A 19,394-nucleotide genomic window follows, 5' to 3' on the forward strand; every position below is an offset into this window, starting at 1 on the left:
TTTTCTCCTACTTCCCTTCCAATTGCATCCCCACCTTTCTTCTTTCCTTTCTCCCTCTTTTCTTTCATCCCATGTGTGTGTCCATAGTACCTCAGTAGTCTTCCGCACCATTGCTAAGCTGGCAGTCTGGAGAGCAGAAGTGAAGCAGATAGCAGAAACCTTGACTCCTAACCTCGGCTCTTCTTCCCAGCTGTGTCACCCAGGCTGTGCTCACTCTATCGACACTTACTCACTCAGCTAAACCCAACTTTTCTGTCTCCAGCAAGAGAGTGACAATAATGAAGGGGGAACAGGCAAAAATAAACTTATTTACAAACCAGAATTAAATCCATAGATATGGAAAACAAACTTATGGTGACCAAAATTGAAAGGAGGGGAAAAACAAATAAGGAGTTTGGGATTAACATATACACACCACTATATATAAAATAGATAACCAGCGAGGACCTACTGTATAGCACAGAGAACTATACTCAATAATTTTTGATAACCAATAAGGGAAAAGAATCTGAAAAAGAATATATATATACATATCTATGAAATGGAATCACTATGCTATACACCTGAAATAAACACAACACTAAGTTGTGAATGTCTGTGAATCAACTATACTCCAATTAAAAAGATAATGTATATGAATATGTTTAGTAATCATATGGAAATTACTGTTGATAGTGAGTTTAAAAGAATTCTTTTAACTATATTCAGAAACTGGGATTTGAACTGGAGCGCACATTTAATTGTACATTACTCATAAATAAAATGGTAATGATAAAATTACAGAGAAAAAAGGTTTGGCTAAAAACACATTTTTGAGAACTTCACTATATTGTTGCTGTTGCTCAGTCACTCAGTCGTATCCGACTCTTTGTGACCCCATGGACTGCAGGTCGCCAGGCTTCCCTGTCCTTCACTATTTCCTGAAGTTTGCTCAAACTCATGTCCACTGAGTCGGTGATGCCATCCAACCATCTCATGCTCTGTTGCCCCCTTCTCGCGTCTTCAATCTTTCTCAGCATCAGGGTCTTTTCCAACTAGTCAGCTCTTCCCAGTGGGTGGCCAAAGTATTGGAGCTTCAACTTCAGCATGTCCTTCCAATGAATATTCAGGGTTGATTTCTGATTTGATTTTGAGGATTGACTGACTTGATCTCCTTGCTGTCCAAGGATCTCTCAAGAGTCTTCTCCAGCAGCATGGTTTGAAAGCATCAATTCTTTGGCACTCAGCCTTCTTTATGGCCCAACTCTCACATCCATACATGACTGCTGGAAAAGCCATAGCTTTGACTATATGGACCTTTGTCAGCAAAGTGATGTCTCTGCCTTTTAATACTCTGTCTAGGTTTGTCATAGCTTTTCTTCCAAGTAGCAAGTGTCCTTTAATATTATACATAATACTACTAAATCTTAATAAGTTTCTAAATTGAAATAATGTTTGCACATATTTTCATGTATCAGTTCTTAACATAAGAAATCTAAAGAGCAGAGGAAGCTTACTGTAGGACATGAAAAACTCAGTTGTTTGTTCAAAAAAAAAAAATGAAGGAATCTGGAAAACCAAAAATTGTACTCACAATTTGATGGCAACTAAGGGGCAACTTCTAACTGTTTTAAAAAGCCATTCTCATTATCAAAAATTCACTAAATACCCACAATATTTCTAGTCACTCTAAAAGCTAGTCACACAGGGAAGATCCAGAGAGATGATATGGGGTGGGAGGTGGGAGGGGGGTTCAGGATTGGGAACTCATGTACACCTGTGGCGGATTAATGTCAATGTATGGCAAAACCAATACAGTATTGTAAAGCAAAATAAAGTAAAAATAAAAATTAAAAACAAATTAAAATAAAAATAAAGGCTAGTCACAGTCCCTATCTTCCAAGTAGTTTATTGGTGTTTTATTTTTCCTTCAGTTGGACATATAGTGAAACAGTCTCCCAATTTCTTCAACCAAATCATAGATAGTCCCACACCATAACTTCCTCATAGCAGGTTCTCAATACTATTGGTTGATTAGTCAATTATCAAAGGATATTTTAATATAAAATAGTCAAAAACAGAGAAATGTACCTCTCTTGGGTCACAGTTAACTCACTACCCAACACTCCCATAAACCTGCCAAGTTGCTCGCATTTTATTTAAAGAGAATGAAATGTTCCAGGATATCTGGTGGGAAGACACAGGTGTGGGAGTGGGTCCTGGAATGAGAGTCAGATGACCTGGGAGCAAACACTGGCTCTGTTCTCTACAGACTTGAAAACTTGGGCAAACTTCTTGCCCACCTGAACCTCAGTTTCCTCAACTGCAAAGGGAAATAATAGCTACCTCACAAGGCTGTTTTGAATATTAAGTGGAAAAATATATTTCTTAGGGATAAGACAGATAGTCAACAAATTTCAGTCAAATTAAAATCATCCTTGTTTCTATAAAATGTAAATAGGGCTTCCTGGCTCTCTTATTCACCACAATCATTTTCATGTTTTTATTACTGTGGGTGAAAGAGATATTCTTGTCTTAGTACATACACACCTGCAACAGTCTTAATATCATTTGACTGATGAGGCCAGTCTGGAAGGCCTTCAACTTTCCTATCAAGGACTGAAAAAATCTTCCCTGCTAGTCTCATGACATTAGTGCTGGCCCAGAAGCAGCAGAACAAGCTGGGCCAGCTTGGTGAAATGGCTGGGATTGGGGGAGTCTAATTTTTCCCCTTTGGACCACATAAGGCTCCAATAGTTTCACCCTGTCTACTGTTGCCCAGTGTGGTTTTGCAGAGTGCCCCAACCCTTCCCTGCCTCTCTCCAATCCATTCATGCTTTAATCCACCAGTTCTTACAGATTCCAAGCAATCATGCATAAAACCTAGGCTCATTATTTTACAGTAACATTTTGTACAAAGTGTGTACCACATAAAATCACTGTATGGCACTCCTCGACCTTAACATTTCTCATCTTCTAGTAAACCAGCCCGCATTCCCATATACTATGGCCAGCCCTTCTCCAGGTTCAGATCTCTAAAAGTCTGCACCTGCTCATCCATTTATTCATTTTTTGGCCACTACAGAGTCTTATGAGTTCTACAAGCCTTTTGTCTTATGGCTCTGTTCATTCTAAAAACACTTCCACTTTTTGTGCTTAGCACAGTCATGGCTCAGGGCTTCCCTGGTGGCTCAGTGGTAAAGAATCTGCCTGCCAATGCAGGAGGCGCAGGAGACAAGGATTTGATCCTTGGGTAGGGAAGATCCCCTAAGTAGGAAATGACATCCTACTCCAATATTCTTGCCTGGAAAATTCCATGGACAGAAGAGCCTCATGGGCTACAGTCCATGAGGTCTCAAAGACTGGGACACATGCAGTCATGACTCATGGTCCCAAGAAGCCTCTGAAGGCTACAGCAGCTCCAAAGCATCCAATGCTGAGTAAACTGACCAGTGTGTTTGCTCGTCATCCATCAACTGGCCCCCACAAGCTGAGAGCGTATCTTCCCCTCATCTTTTACTAAGGAACAGATTTAAGTATTCGCTGACAGGAAATTAAGTAAAGAAGACCTGCATGCAGGGGTTCATTAAGACTGATGGCAAGGTCCAAATTGATACAGCCCACCTGCTGGCTTTAAGGATGTCACCAGCATTGGCAAGAAAGGGGAGAATTTCTGTCTGATCTGTGACACAAGGGTGGCTTTGTTGTTCATTGAATTATACCTGAGGAACCAAGTACAATTTGTGCAAAGTAAGAAAGATCTTTGTAGCATAAAAAAATCCCTCATCTGGTGACCCATGATGCTTGTATCATCCACTATCCCGATGATGACCCTGTATGCAAGACAGGAAAAAAGACACAGATGTGTATAACGGACTTTTGGACTCAGAGGGAGAGGGAGAGGGTGGGATGATTTGGGAGAATGGCATTCTAACATGTATACTATCATGTAAGAATTGAATCGCCAGTCTATGTCTGACGCAGGGTGCAGCATACTTGGGGCTGGTGCATGGGGATGACCCAGAGAGATGTCGTGGGGAGGAAGGTGGGAGGGGGGTTCATGTTTGGGAACGCATGTAAGAATTAAAGATTTTAAAATTTAAAAAATAAAAAACTAAAAATAAATAAATAAAAAATAAAGATGAGAAATGCAAAAAAAAAAAAAATGAATGACTCCACTGAGATTGATTTCAAATCTGGCAAGATGACTGATTTCAAAAAGTTTGATACTGGTAACCTGTATATGGTGACCAGAGTCACCACCGTGGGAAGAACTGAATGATCTTCTGCTGCGATCACCAACAGAGACAACCTGGTCCTCTTGGTGTGGTTCATGTGAAAGACGCCAACAGCAGCATCGTTGCCTCCCCATTCTCCAACATTTTTGTTATTGCAAAGGCAACAAACCATGGATTTCTTTTCTCTGAGAAAAAAAGTATCTGTCTAACCACTGCTGAACAGAGAGACGAGATTGGCAGCTAAAGAGAGCAATGAGTCAAATGGTCTATAGGAGACATGACTGGAAGGGTCTTTGGGTTTAACTGGGCTTCCAAGGTGGTGGTATTTGTAAAGAATCCATCTGCCAGCACAGGAGATATAAGAGACATGGATTCAATCCCCAGGTCAGGAAGATCCTCTGGAGGAGGGCATGTCAATCCACTCTAGTATTTTGCCTGGAGAATCCCATGGACAGAGGAGCCTGGTGGGCTACAGTCCACAGGGTGCCAAAGAGTTGGACACGACTAAAGCAACTTAGCACTCACATAACAGTGTCAGACTTTATTTTGGGGGGCTCCAAAATCACTGCAGATGGTGACTGCAGCCATGAAGTTAAAAGACGCTTACTCCTTGGAAGAAAAGTTATGACCAACCTAGATAGCATATTCAAAAGCAGAGACATTACTTTGCTGACTAAGGTCCGTCTAATCAAGGCTATGGTTTTTCCAGTGGTCTAGTATGGATGTGAGGGTTGGACTGTGAAGAAGGCTGAGCGCCAAAGAATTGATGCATTTGAACTGTGGTGTTGGAGAAGACTCTTGAGAGTCCCTTGGACTGCAAGGAGATCCAACCAGTCCATTCTGAAGGAGATCAACCCTGGGATTTCTTTGGAAGGAACGATGCTAAAGCTGAAACTCCAGTACTTTGGCCACCTCATGCAAAGAGTTGACTCATTGGAAAAGACTCTGATGATGGGAGGGGTTGGGGGCAGGAGGAGAAGGGGATGACAGAGGATGAGATGGCTGGATGGCATCACTGACTTGATGGATGTGAGTCTGAGTGAATTCCGGGAGTTGGTGATGGACAGGGAGGCCTGGCGTGCTGTGATTCATGGGGTCGCAAAGAGTCAGACATGACTGAGCGACTGAACTGAACTGAACTGAGGGCTTAATTAAAGATAATGAGGAATGATTAATTGCCCAAAAAAGCCTCTCACATACAAACAAAGGCCATTTACTGAGCTTCAGGCACTGCACCAGGTTCTGGAGTACAGGTCTCTGAAGCAAATCCATACAGAGACCTTGGTCCCTACTCTCATTAATCAAATACACATGCTCAATAGAGATATAATAACAAGCTGAGATAAATGATCTAAAAGCATCACCCAAAACCTTGACCTAGACTCATGAACTGGGAGGTTGGGTGGAAAGGGGTCATTCAGCAAAGTTTTCCCTTCATCTTCCCCTGATCTGTAGAAGAAGTAGGGGTTATTTAAACTAGGAGAAGGAGCCAGCAGAAGTTGGGCAGCAGGTGAGTCAGATCCTAGGGTCAGGGTAAGAGAGTTGTCTGTTCTCCTAAGAGCAATGGGAAGTGATAAGAAGGATTTAAGGGAGGGATGTGACAGAAATAAAAGACACTTCCACAATGGCTGGCAGCACTGGGAAGGAGAGTGGTCTGCAGGGATCATCTGGCTAGCTGGCCATTGGACTCATCTGGATGTCTGAGATACGGTGGGCGGGGAAGGGATAGAGGAAAAGTAAATTCCCAGTTGGAGAAACCAGATGGATACTAATGCCATTCACTGCGACAAGGAACTGCAGGAAAGGACACCTTGGGGGCAAAGGGACAAAAGTAGCCATTGTTTCAAGCTCTGCACTGAGGGCTGTAGGTACATGATTTTGGCTTTCTGACAAGGCTGGAAAGTTGGAATCACTATCTCATTTTTCAGATTAAAAACCCAAGGCTGTAACATCAGCTTAGTTTTTCTGACCCAACCTTTGTGGATCTAATTTTTCAGGGCAATCTAGTGCCCAATTAGCCTCCCAAGAGCTCTTAAGAAGAGAGATGACTTTTCCTTAGAAACCAAAGCCTAAAGCCACAGAGCTCAGACAGAAATGGATTTGGAACGTTGCCAGAGACTTTGAGTAGGTTACTCTGGGACCTGTGGCAGGGCGGCCATGTGTGATTGTGCATAATTATAATGTGCACAAATGTAATATTGTAATATTACAATTACAATCATAATGCAACGTGTGATTGCACACTGCACAAACCCAGAGGGCACCAGTCACAGCAGAGTTCCCGTGAATTCTGCCTCCTGAATACATCAGCCCTGCCTTCCCCAGTCTCATTTCAAAGAAAGACTCCAAGCTCCATGACTCTAGGGTTCAAAAAGAATCAGTGACCAAGGCAACACCATGCACTTGACCTCTCTGGTCCCAGAGCTTCTTTCCTCTTTTGCAGCCTTCATTCAGACCCAGGTGCTTACCCCTCACCCTCTTCTCTGCTCATCGAGTACCCTAAGGAGAAGCAGATGTAAGGAAAGAGTGACCCGTCCATCATTAGACCACTAGTGCTTACAAGCGCTCCCCAGGGGGATATGCCAAATCTAAAACATTGCTAATATCCGCCCAAATAAATGCTACAGAGAAACAAACAAGTTATACAAAAGCTGTCACTTTTTTATCTAGTTATAAAATATTCCCCGAATTTCTGATTAAAGAGTGTCCTTGCTCACCTGATTGTATCTTCCCAGATCCGAGGTGCTGTCTGAACAGCAGTCACCAATTCTTTATCTTTAAGGAAGACCAATCCACTCTGAGATTTACCCTGAAAAAGTCTGTTCTCTGGCCCCAGGGCCAGGACAAACCACAGCTCTCCAATTTGAAAGTTCAGGCAGTGAGAAATGGAGCTGACTCTAGGACTAAAGCAATCAAGGGCTCTTTTCTCATCAGCCCCTAAAGCGGTGACTCCACATTCCCAGAAGTGCTTTGGATTCCTGAGTTTCATGCTTGGGAATATTCTGACAAGAGGCACAGTCTCAAGTGCGCCAGCCCTGGCTTATGATGGGGAGGGAGCTGATTCTGCGGTCTGTGATCAGAATGAGCTCAGCTTTCCAAATGAAACTGCTCTACCAGCATCTCCATCCTTCTCAGTCCTTACCACCGTGGCCCTTTAAAAGGTATGGAACATTCATTTTAAAGATGCTTTTTATTGATAAATATGACCTTGTTTCTATAAAGGAAGTCAGGAAGGATATATTTCTCAATTTCCAATCAAGATGATTCCTCTGCAGACACACTGCAGTGTTTTTCTTTTTTTGAAACCTCATCTCCTCTATCAGCTCTGATGTGGTTGATCCTTTGGAGTTGTGAATGTGCTTCCTTGTCCCTATGCCACATAGCAGAGTGTCAGTTGGCATTTAGGGTCACCCAGGATTTTTCTACTACAGAAGGCCACATATGGACCAGTTCCCACTGCAGAAATGAGTCCTTCATCTGCAGAAGGCACTGCTCGAGGGCAGATACATTCCCCAGACTCTGGCGGTGACGGTGACCCTCTCCCCACGGCATTCCTGGGATATTGATGTGCCCTGTATCCTTCTGCCAGCAGCTGACACTTCCCCCAATGCTGGCTCATGACCCAGCTCTAGGGCATGAGGGCTGCAGTGACCCCCAGCCCTGAGCACCTCTTGACTTGTATCAGCTGGTGCGGTCTGGCAGTGGGAGAGGCTCAGTAGCCAGGCTGCCCTGTGTAGAGACCCTGGCTTCCTGCCAGTCAGAATTCTAGGGGCCTCATTCCTCATTTAGCTCCTCTTTTTTTCCAAAGTTCATGGGAACTTGGACCATTAACTGACATCATAAGGCTGTCTTGGCCTGAACACTTTTTTGAGCTAACCACTATGACATTGGAGGACATTTGCCAAATCACAGGCTAGGGCTCAAAGCCCTCATTCCCACCCCATCTTCAATTTCTCTTACCACAGAAAGAGCCTAAGAGTGACTAAGACACCACTACAGAAATGGTGTAACTGAAAATGGAAAGTGCAGCTAAAATGTAAGGACAGATCTGGAACTATGGATTTGATCTCTGTCCCTATTTCAGCTCAGAATAGGCAGGTGGAAAAGTCAAGTGGGCACTGGCAGGAGAAAAAGAAAGCGTGTTTTTGCCCTTATTTCTAGTTCGAACAGTGAGTATCCAGATCAGAAACATAGCTGGAGGATCAAATAATGACTTTTTCAAAATAAGGGTTACCTATGTGTGGTTATCCCTCAGAAGTGACTTGTTCAGGCTGATCTGTGATGGCCGAAACTTAGAAAGGAATAAACCACAGCAACTGAAGGATCACTTTGAAAAATGATTCTCTGCAAAACAATCATCTTTTGCTTTGCAAAACAATTCTCAATAGACTGGGAAAAAATTCTAAGTAGTCAGTAAAAACAGGAAGATATATTCATCTTCCTGTATAATAAAATAAATACTAGTTTTAAAAAAGAAAAAGAAACATAGCTGGGTTCTCATAAGGGGAAGGGAACCCAGGTAACAAGCATCATCCTTTGATTTCCATCCCTACTGCCTAGGCGGGGTCTTGCTCTCCTGGTGCTTATTCTAGTCTCTTGATTGTTTTAAAAATAACTGAATCAAAAAAAAATAAAAATAAAAATAAAAATAACTGAATCAGTTCCCTAGTTGTCTGGAAGGCACCACTTCTAGAGACTGTGCTTGGAAGGAGTGACTATTTCCCTTGCTGTCCTCCGCCTTCAGCTAAGGTGTTTTACAGAGAAACTGCAGGTACCCAAGCGTGTTCTTACCAGGCAGGAGGCAGGCCCCCTTGAGAAGCATTTGAGCTCCAGAAGAGGGTGATCTCTCTTAGGCCACACTTGAGGTTTACTTTTGCCATTTCTCATAAATGCCACATTTTCTCACAAATGAAGGGGAAGTATCAGAAGGGTAAATTTAAGGAAAAGTCGGATGGGATTAAGTAACTGAATCTGCCCCAGTTTGAGGACTAGCAGAAAAAAGACTTAGGATACCACTCTCCCAATTTCAATAGAAATAAGCTTCAAGCTAAAGCTGAGGCTCCAGTATTTTGGCCACCTCATGCGAAGAGTTGACTCATTGGAAAAGACTCTGATGCTGGGACGGATTGGGGGCAGGAGGAGAAGGGGACGACCGAGGATGAGATGGCTGGATGGCATCACTGACTCGATGGACGTGAGTCTGAGTGAACTCCAGGAGATGGTGATGGACAGGGAAGCCTGGCGTGCTGCGATTCATGGGGTCGCAAATAGTCAGACACGACTGAGCAACTGAACTGAACTGAAGCTTCCAGCTACCTGATTAAAAATGAAAAACCTTCCTTCTACTTCAAAGATTTCTGCTCCACCCAAGGGCCTGGTCTAGAACAGCAGAGCTTCTCTCCTCACAATGACAGATGAATAATAAATGCTCCTAGTCAGAAGAAAGGGCATACAAACAATTTCTCCAAAGTTTTGGTATTGGAGATTTTATCTATGGCTAATAGTAATTTCATTTTACAATTTAAAATTTCTTTGGTCTTTGAAACTAGCTAGCTCCAGTGATGAAGAGGTTATGTTAACGCAATAGAACAAGACCCTACAGGGCCTGCCTGGAGCAGACTCCTCCCCTCCCGCATTCTCCATCTGCCCCTGCAGAAAAACTTTAACCTCCTCGGCCTTCCTTGAGCTCCAAAGAATAAATTTGATCAGAGAAGAGAAAAAAATGCAGAAAGAAAGAAAAATAAGACAAAACCATAATAATTTAGCCATTAAAAAACATCAAGGACCTTCAGTTCCTTCTTAAGAGTTATAGATAATATTCTGAGCTATATCCTTTGAGCTGTTTTTCAGACACTGAAACCCCATCAGGTAGAAGTTACCTATATACTGCCCAGAAGCACATAGGTCCCAGAGTGGTTGGAACCAGAGAAGGTCTGAAACTGGTGAGGTCCCAATTACCTCATCAACAACCAATCAGAAGAATGCTCATGAGTTGATCATGTACCCCACAACGCCCCTGTCCCTCATCATGACTTTTAAAACCTTTCCGTAAAAGTTATTGGGGAGTTCAGGCCTTTTGAGTACTAAATACTGGACTCCTTGTTTGGAACCTGAAATAAATATTGTATTTTCTTGTACCATAACCCAGTGTCAGTAGACTGGCTTTATTGAGTGCAAGCAAGCCAACCCAAGTTTGGTTTGGTAACATTAAGATTTTGAAAGGGAATTGGTTATTTCAAATCATTAAAAGATATATATATATGTACAGAATATCAAAGAAAGAAATAAAGTAGGTAGAAAATAATCCCTAATGGGATTTAATGGCTAAATGCCCATTAGACATTTTTTTAGGTTTCATAAAGATAAATCTATATCAACTTCTGATGGAAAATGGCTTAAAGATAACACCTAAATTCAATCTAGTTCTGGTCTAATACAGTCTAGGTGAGAACCAGCATGATAATTTTCTTCTCCCTAAAGTGTTTCCCAAAGGATTAACCTAATTTTTTAAAACCTTACCATTCTATTGTGAATAAACCCCTCACAAATGAATGTCATAATTACTGACTTAATTTTTTTCTCCTAAACTAAGAGTATATATATATATATCTCCTCTAAAGTAAAAGGTTCACCTACTACTATAGTTGAATGTTGTATATTAAGTAAAATTTTTATTTGCCTAGAAAATATAATTTGTCAGGGGAAACATGACACTAAAAGGGACCAAACCACCTTTCCTATGGCTAAAGATGAAAGGTTACTTGTGATCGCCAACAAAAAACCTATTACCAGAAAAAAGATAAAATTAGCAGTAATTATTCTTCCAGCTACAGCAGGAAACTGGGAATAGTATTACAAACAATCACTTCTTTTTCATGTCTTTTTTTTTTTTTTAATGATGAAGAACAACTGTTCCTCTAATGAAAGGACTCAGTAAATAAACTTAAGCATGACTTTCACCTAATTAATCTGAAACAGGGGATTTTTCACCTCAGCAATTGCTCTTCGGCTATGAGACAAACCTCTTGCTTCCATCAGACCCCACAATCTAAATGCTTATTATTAAAATAAATGTTACAGGAGTGGAACATAGGCGCAGTTTACAACTGCGTGATGGTTGATCACCATTTTTTTATCCTTGAAAAAAATAAGTTGCCAAAATTGATCTTTTTTGATCATTTCTCACTTAATGTTAGAAAACAAAGAAAGAGCACAGTTATACTATCAGAAATGCAAAAAAGAAAAAAAGAAATGCAAGTATTTCTGTTTTTTCCTTCATGTGCTCAAGTAAACCTGTAAGAGGGTCAGCAGTAAACACAGAAACAATCACAAACCGCCTCAATTCTGAAATCCCCACAGATTATCACTCTCTGGGAGGCTTAAGGTAGAAAACAAAGTATTTATATTAGCATTAGTCAACTTTAGGTCTCTTAAAGGATACTTACAGTTAAATCTTTGTAAGAATCAACTTTAATAGTCTTTTAAAGGATACTTACAGTTAAATCTCTGTAAGAATCACACATTCGTCTTCACTCCCTTTGTTGTGCAAGGGTAAATGAGTTACAGAAAAAAAAAAATCCCTGCAAATACCGTGCCTTGTGATTAAGACGTCATCTTAATGCAGACTTTGTATTTTGGCTTTTATGAAGGTTTAAAGGTTAAAGACAACATAAATTATGCAATTCCTTCTATGCCAGGCCTATAAAAGGTGCTTTCAGTGTTCATTAAAGATATTGCTTCCAAATGGGCAAAAGCCTTTCTGTTAAGTGCCAAAAGAGAAACATTTCCATTATGCTCATTACTGCAATGCTGGAGAGCCAAAACAATTTGGAATCAGGAAACTGCTAGAATCTATTGTTCCAGAATGTATAGCAACTGTCAATATACACAGTGAGAAACTACTCTTCACTGTTTGGACAGCATACAGTAAAACAGAGTCAGCCAACACGCTGGTCTGCTTCCAGGAGAAAGATAATCTGGAAAACCCCAAAGCAACAGCAACAGTTGAGGTTTTCCCCTTCTGCCTCTGCCACAAGAGACAGACCTGAATAGGGCCCAGAGAGACTCGATTCAGACTAGAATACCCCTGACTCCCGCCCAGGAAGGAGCATGCCCCATGTAAGGGATGCTCGGGTAAACTGCTATTCTCACACATTCCTCTAGGTCGGCATTACCACTTCCTCATTTAGGTTTTGTCATCCCCTCCAGCTAAAGTACAGCGTCTTTTCCCTTTACACTTCAGCGTACTGCGTCTGCAGAAGTCTGGGCTCTTTTATCGCAAGGAACACCACATCCATTTATCCTCTAGCCTTCTGGGGCAAACTGTTGATTTGGCTGGATCTGCGTCTCTCCAACTACAAGCCAAAGAGATCAGAGCTGGACACACAGAGTCGCAGAGATTCTTTCCAGAGGACAGCCCGCACTCCCTGACAACTAAGTAGCAAAGTTGTTTCCTCCTCCTCTGCTGTGATGCCCACCCATCAACACGCGCGCGCGCGAACCACCGCACACAGCTTTGCGCCCTCAACTTACCAATTTAGACTTGGCGCGCTGCAAAAATTCTTCCATGTCGTTGAGAAAGGTATGGACCGGAGACACCCGGAGGGCGCAGAGGACTATCTCCTCCCGGGCGAGAGGAGCCGGGTCCCCGGAAAGTGGCCGCCGGGGACGCAGCGACCAGCTGCTCCCTCCTACCGCTCGGAGGCAGCTGAGGTTGTGGCTGAGCTCTCGGCTGTCGCCTCCCAGGGCTCCCCACCCCACCCCGAGCCCCGCCGCCCGCTCGGAGCGTCTGACTCTCCCCTAATAAGGAAAGTGGGTGTGACGCCCGGGAGCCCCAGGGCGCTCCTGGCACGCTGGCTGGCACGCGCCTGTGGGGCCGGAGCTCCGGGGCTGGGGCGCGGGGGCGGGAGTGTTGGCGGATGGCGAGGGGCTCCTCCGCCAATCGCAGGGCCCCGCTGCGGCCTCCTGACGTGGCGCGCCGAAAGATGCTGCAACCATGGACAGCGCCCAGAAGTGTGAGCCAAGTGCAAGGGGCTGCTGCAGAGGGAGGCTCTGCCGCAGGCACCGCCGCTGTCAGCCAGGGGAGGTCGAAAGAAGCAAGAGAGGCCCCCAGAGAGCTCCCCTCCTCGGCCAGGGCCTTCCTGGTTGGCTGGCAAGTTACAGAGAGCTCCTATGGTCACTTAATGAGCCGGCTCTGCTGGCCTGGCCAGGGGACACACTCAGCTAGATTGTGGGGTGGAGGGGGTTACTGCTCAGCTAAAAGCAGTACGACCTTGATGGAAAATAATAGGAAGAGCAGGCTAGGAGGTTGTGGTAGGTTGCATCTTTCCTCCTTGCTCTCAAAACATACCTGCCCAGCAACAGACCTCTGCAGTTCACCCTAATTGGGTACCCTTATGTTGGCCCTGGGGCTATGGATACATACATCCTTCTGCAGTCGCAATCCCCATCCACTCTGACATGTGTGCTCAGCAACTGTGAGGGTGACAGAACCTCCTTCCTGCATAAGGGTCTGTGTTTGTACAAGATCTTCAGATCATTTCTCTGTACATTGAAGTTTAAGAAGTACTGCAATAAACACTTAAACTCATAGCCATGACCCTTATTTTAAGCCACAGATATTGCTATGTGGACTCTCTAGCCTGCCTTATCATGGGCCCACATATATCTGGGCTTTGGCATACCTGCCTGTGATGCCCTTCCTGCCCTCCCACCAGCCCCACTGCCTGGCTAACTCGTGCTTCAGCTGTCAGCTTAGAGGAGTGACCTCGACATTGACTACACTTCAAAATCACATTAATAGGGCTTTAAAAAAAAATACTGCTTCCCAGGCTATATTCCAGACCAATAGACTCAGTTGCTCTAAGAGCAGGGAGACTGCATCAGTCTGGTATAAAAATGCTCCAAGTGATTCCCACATGCAGGCCAGGTATGATTATCTGGTACACAAACTTTAGTGTATATCTGAACCACCCAGAGATGTACTAAAACATGGATTTTTGTGCCTCACTCAGAGAATTTCAGGCTTAATAGATCTGTTTAAAGAGCCTGAGAATTTCCATTCTTAACTATCTCCCAGGATTTTCTGATGCTGCTTAGATGTTATCTTCCTCCAGGAAGCCTCCTCTGATCTACTTCTCCCTTTCCACCCCCATACTGAGTCAGTTGCCCCTTTCATGTTCTCTCAACGCAACCTGTAATGTCTACTATATTAGAAATTGCCTGATTATTTGTCTGTTCTCCACCAGGCTGTGAGTTCTATGAGAACAAGGACATTGCCTATCTCGTTCATTGATGTATCCCTAACACAGTTCATTTCATACATAAATTTCAATAAATATATCTTAATGAATAAATGTACATATGAAAGGTTTCTCTCTTTCTCTCTCTCATCTTGTGTGTGTATGTGATTATCCAACTGTTTTTTTTTTTTTATTCAGGAGGACCCAATAAAAAGAAATCAGTTGAGTCTACAGATCTGATTAAGAGAGAGTGATGGGAATGTTAAGCTCTGATTTACATTCAGGCGATGAGCTGTATGGAAGCTGCAGATTCTATCAGCTTTCTTTGCTGACTTAAGTAATTTAAAACCATCCAGGTAAAGCAAGTGTCTTGTCAGCCTTTAAATCTCTGAAGTTAATCACAATTCAAGTAACATTACTGAGAAAAATTCCTGAGAATGCTTTGCCTCTGACTCCATTGGGGAATTTAGTGACAATCACTCAGTTCCTCTGAATTTTTATTTTAACCACTTTGGGTAGGTATTATATAGCCTTGAGTTTTCACCTTATGGACTCAAATGTATAACACCTATCTCCCTGAGTTTTTCTCCACCAACAATGTTTCTGCAAAAAAGTTTATCTAGATTTATAACCTCCAGGAAGCCTTCTTGAACTGACCACTTATATTAGTTTCCTGAGGCTGACGAAACAAATTACCACAAATTCAGTGGCTTAAAACAACCCTGGTGGCTCAGATAGTAAAGAATCTGTCTGCAATGCAGGAGACCTGGGTTTGATCTCTAGGTTAGGAAGACCCCCTGGAGGCATCTTCATCCCCTGTTATGGCAATCCCTGGAGGTATCTGCCAACCCCTGGTATGGCAACCCACTCCAATATTCTTGCCTGGAGAATTCCCATGGACAGAGGAGCCTGGCAGGCTACAGTCCATGGGGTCACAAAGAGTCGGTCATGACTGAGCACAAAGCACAAAGCTACATGAATTTATTATCTTACAGTTCTGTGGGTAATTAGTTTGGCACAGGTCTCATCAGGTCAAATTCAAGAATTCAAGGTGTCAACAGAGTTCATTCCTTTCTGGAGTCTCTAGAATATCCTCTATTTTTTCTCCTTCTCCAGCTTCTAGCAGCAGCTCACATTCATTGATTCATGGCTGCCTTTCTCTGTGTGCAAAGACAATAATGTTGCATCTCCCTGGTTATCTTTCTGTAGCACATATGCCTCTGTCTCTCTCCTTCTATCTCTCTCTACCACTTTTTAAAGAACTCTTATTACATTGGATCTACCTAGATAATCCAGGATAATTTCCCCATGTTAAGGTCAGTTGATTAGCTACCTTAATCCCCCTTTGCCATGTAAACATATTAACAGGTTCTGAGGATTAGTATGTAGTCATCTTTTGTTGTTGAGTCACTAAGTCATGTCTGACTCTTTTGTGAACCCATGGACTGTAGCCTGCCAGGCCCCTCCATCCATAAGATTCTCCAGGCAAGAATACTGGACTGGATTTCCATGCCCTCCTGCAGGAGATCTTCCTGACCCAGGGACTGAACCTGTGTCTCCTGCATTGGCAGGCAGATTCTTTGCCACTGAGCCACCAGGGAAGCTCCATGGTCATCTTTGGGAAGCCATTATTCTACATACTGTACAACCCATTCCCCAAATTATTTGGGAGTTATTAGTCTTTGATCCTCAGTTACTTATCATTCCACAGCATCTGGAAATCTAGTGCCTTTAACTCTAAATTAGAAATCATCGACCCTGGCTACACAATGGTACTATCTGAGGGACTTTGAAAAAATATTGATGTTCCAGCCCATCTCTAGAAATTCTGATCTGAGTGGTCTTGAGAGGAATCCAGGCGCATCAGGTAATCCTCTGTATATTCAAAGTTGGGGACCACTGAAAGTGAAAGTTGCTCAGTTGAGTCTGACTCTTTGCAATCCCATGGACTATACAGTCCATGGAATTCTCCAGGCCAGAATACTGGAGTGGGGAGCCTTTCCCTTCTCCAGGGCATCTTCCCAACCCAGGGATCAAACCCAGGTCTCCCATATTGCAGGTAGATTCTTTACTAGCTGAGCCACAATGGAAGCCCAAGAGTACTTCAGTGGGGGCCACTGCTGTTAGGTAAACTTGCATTCCCCTACTCACCCAAGTACAAAATTGGGTGTTCCGTTTGATTTGCAACTTTCTCCTACCCCTTGTGGCCAATTAATTCCCAAGTCCAGTGTCTTCAACCTTTGAAAAAGCCTCCTCCAACTTTCTTTCTGTTCCACGTGCCATTATTGTAACTCAAGTATCGGATCTGAGCCTAAAGGCCACTTCCCCTTCTCTCTAGAGGCCTCTGCACTTGTCTGTAGGATGCTCCCATTTCCTCTACTCTTTTCACTCTCAGGTTTCTTGATTCCTGCTCAGGTTTCTGAGCACTCTTCATTTTGAAATTATTTGAGTAGATTAGTAGAATGGTTCTTATGGACTGCATGCCTATTGAAGCTTTAACCCCCAAAGTGAAGGCATTAAGAGGTGGGGCCCTGGGGAGTTAACCAGGTTTAGATGAGGTCATGAGAGTAGAGACTTCTTGACAGGATTAGAGCCTTATAAAAAGAGGAAGAGACCAGAGAGCTCACTCTCTCCCTCTCTCTCTCCACCATGTGAGAATATAGTAAGAAGTGACCACCTGCAAGCCAAGAAGAGGGCTCCCACCAGGAACCAAATGGAACAGCATCTTGATATTGGAGTCCCCAGCCTCCAGAACTGTGAAAAATAACCATCTGATGTTTAAGTTGCCCAGTTGATGATATTTTTTATAGAAGCACACGCAGACTAATACAGCAGTAGTGCTGGGAAAAAGAAGGCTTTAAGGATCATCTAATGCCATACCCTTATTTTACTGAGTAGGTAACCAAGTCCTAGAGTAGTTCAATATCCTCTTGGGCTAACAGAGCTATATAGAAGCAGAGCCAGGATTGAAGCTCAGTTCTCCATTGTTCATTCCTTCAGCATGTATGGATTATTAACTATGCTCAGGTAGATATTATGCCCAAACTGAAATGTATAAGGCAAGAGCCCTGCCCTTCAAAGAGCTTAGAGTCTAGTCACTGTAATACAAAGAGATGCAATGATTGAGAAAAGCATAGGGTATTGTACTAGTTGCGATGCTATTTGGCCTAGTGACTACAGTCTGGATTCTCATCCTTGCTGTGGTAGACTGAACATGCAAATTCTTTGACATTCCTCCCAATAAGAAGTTGGGTCTATGTTCCCTTTTTCTTGAGTCTTGGACAGCTCCATGACTTTCTCAGCAATAAAATACAGCAGAAGTATCATCATGACAGTTTCTATGATGTGGCTTTAAGAGACTGACAGCTTCCATTTTCTGTCTTATGGAGTACACACTCTTGGAACCTAGACACATAGCAGCCACATGGAGAAGAACTAAGGACCCTGACTAACAGCATGGTCATGTGGTCAGCCATCCTGGAAATAAGATTTTCTAGCCCCAGTCAAACCACCCAGCCAATGCCATGTGCAACAGAGTTAAGCTCTCTCTGTTAAGCCCTGCCCAAATTCTTGACCGACAATAGAACAATTGTTATGATAAGTCATCAAATTCCTGGGCAATGTGTCATACAGCAATAGATAACCAGAACATCTGACCAGTAACATCATACATAACTGGGCAAGTTATCTTTTTAAGCTTCAGTGTCTTCATCCATAAAATAGATTTAAAAAGTAGAATTACTGTGAAAGTTAAACACAATAATATAGGCAAAGTGCCCTATTCTTGGCCTGTAGAGGCCACTGGTCTTTACAAATTCTAACAAAAAAAAGAAAAACGTAATCCACTAGCTTGAAGCAGAGACAAGACCTCTATGAAAAGAACTCAAAAGAGGGATCAACTGTGGATGGATCAGCAGTCACTAAAAAATGTGAAATTATTATATTGTATAAGCATAATGTATTTATTATGTATACTTATTATATATTTTATAATATAATTTGTATTATAATTTGTGTATATCCTACATCAAGCACCACCTTCTAAAGGTTACACTCTTTTGGAAACCTGGTTTTCATGCAGTGAGCTGTCTGTTTCAGAGACAGACACTGCAGATGCTCCAGGTACAGTGATGCTTCTCTGCAGTAACACATTCACCTGCACACTGATGCAATGGGAGGTCCTTACAGCAGTCTGCACGTTTTAATATTCCCAAATTACCACTCCCCACCCCCACAGAGCTCTGGGTCTTCCCTTGACAGGCTCTCACCACAGTTTTGCATCCACCTCAAGGGGCTCTGATTGCATTCAATGCCACAGTGAGGGCATCTGAAGTCCTCATGTCAGAGCCAGTTCTGCATGCTGGATGTGTGCTTTTGGTCAAAGTCATTGACCCCTCTGATCATCTGTGCAATGGGGAAAATAATGCCTGCCTTATTACTTTACAGGACTGTTGTACAATGTCAAATGCTAACATCCCTACTTATATTGGAAAATGCTAAGGATGGAAGGGAGAATAATAAGGCAATCTTTTTGTTTGCTTAAAAAAAGATGGTATTGATGAACCTATTAGCAGGGCAGCAACGGAGTGGAAAGTGAAATGTGTTAGTCACTCAGTCGCGTCCAACTCTTCTGTGATCCATGGACTATATAGCCCACCAGGCTTCTCTGTCCATGGTTTTCCCAAGCAAGAATACTGGAGTGGGTAGCCATTCCCTTCTCCAGGCGATCTTCCCAACCCAGGAATCAAACCCAGGTCTCCTGCATTGCAGGCAGATTCTTAACCATCTGAGCCACCAGGGAAGCCCAACATGGAAACATATACACTACCATATTTAAAATAGATAGCCAGTGGGGATTTGCTATATGACTCAGGGAACTCAAACCAGTTCTCTGTGACAGCCTAGAAGGGTGGGAGGTGAGAGGGAGGGGACAATA

At 43.0% G+C, this 19,394-nt stretch overlaps 1 protein-coding gene and 1 pseudogene across 6 annotated transcripts in view; one reads left to right on the plus strand and one right to left on the minus strand.

Annotated features, from left to right (window-relative positions):
• Nucleotides 1–12,966, minus strand: part of PRUNE2 (prune homolog 2) — a 301,538-nt gene extending 288,572 nt beyond the window's left edge. For all 6 annotated transcript variants that reach the window (XM_005683795.3, XM_013965995.2, XM_013965997.2 and 3 more), the window contains exon 1: nucleotides 12,750–12,966. In XM_005683795.3, the coding sequence (XP_005683852.2) occupies nucleotides 12,750–12,785 (36 nt within the window). In that variant the 5' untranslated portion in view covers nucleotides 12,786–12,966. The remainder of the gene's footprint in view (nucleotides 1–12,749) is intronic.
• On the plus strand, nucleotides 3,359–4,261 carry LOC102191523 (annotated as a pseudogene).

This window comes from Capra hircus, chromosome 8 (genome assembly GCF_001704415.2).
Source record: "Capra hircus breed San Clemente chromosome 8, ASM170441v1, whole genome shotgun sequence".
In the NCBI taxonomy this organism is placed as follows: Eukaryota; Metazoa; Chordata; class Mammalia; order Artiodactyla; family Bovidae; genus Capra; species Capra hircus.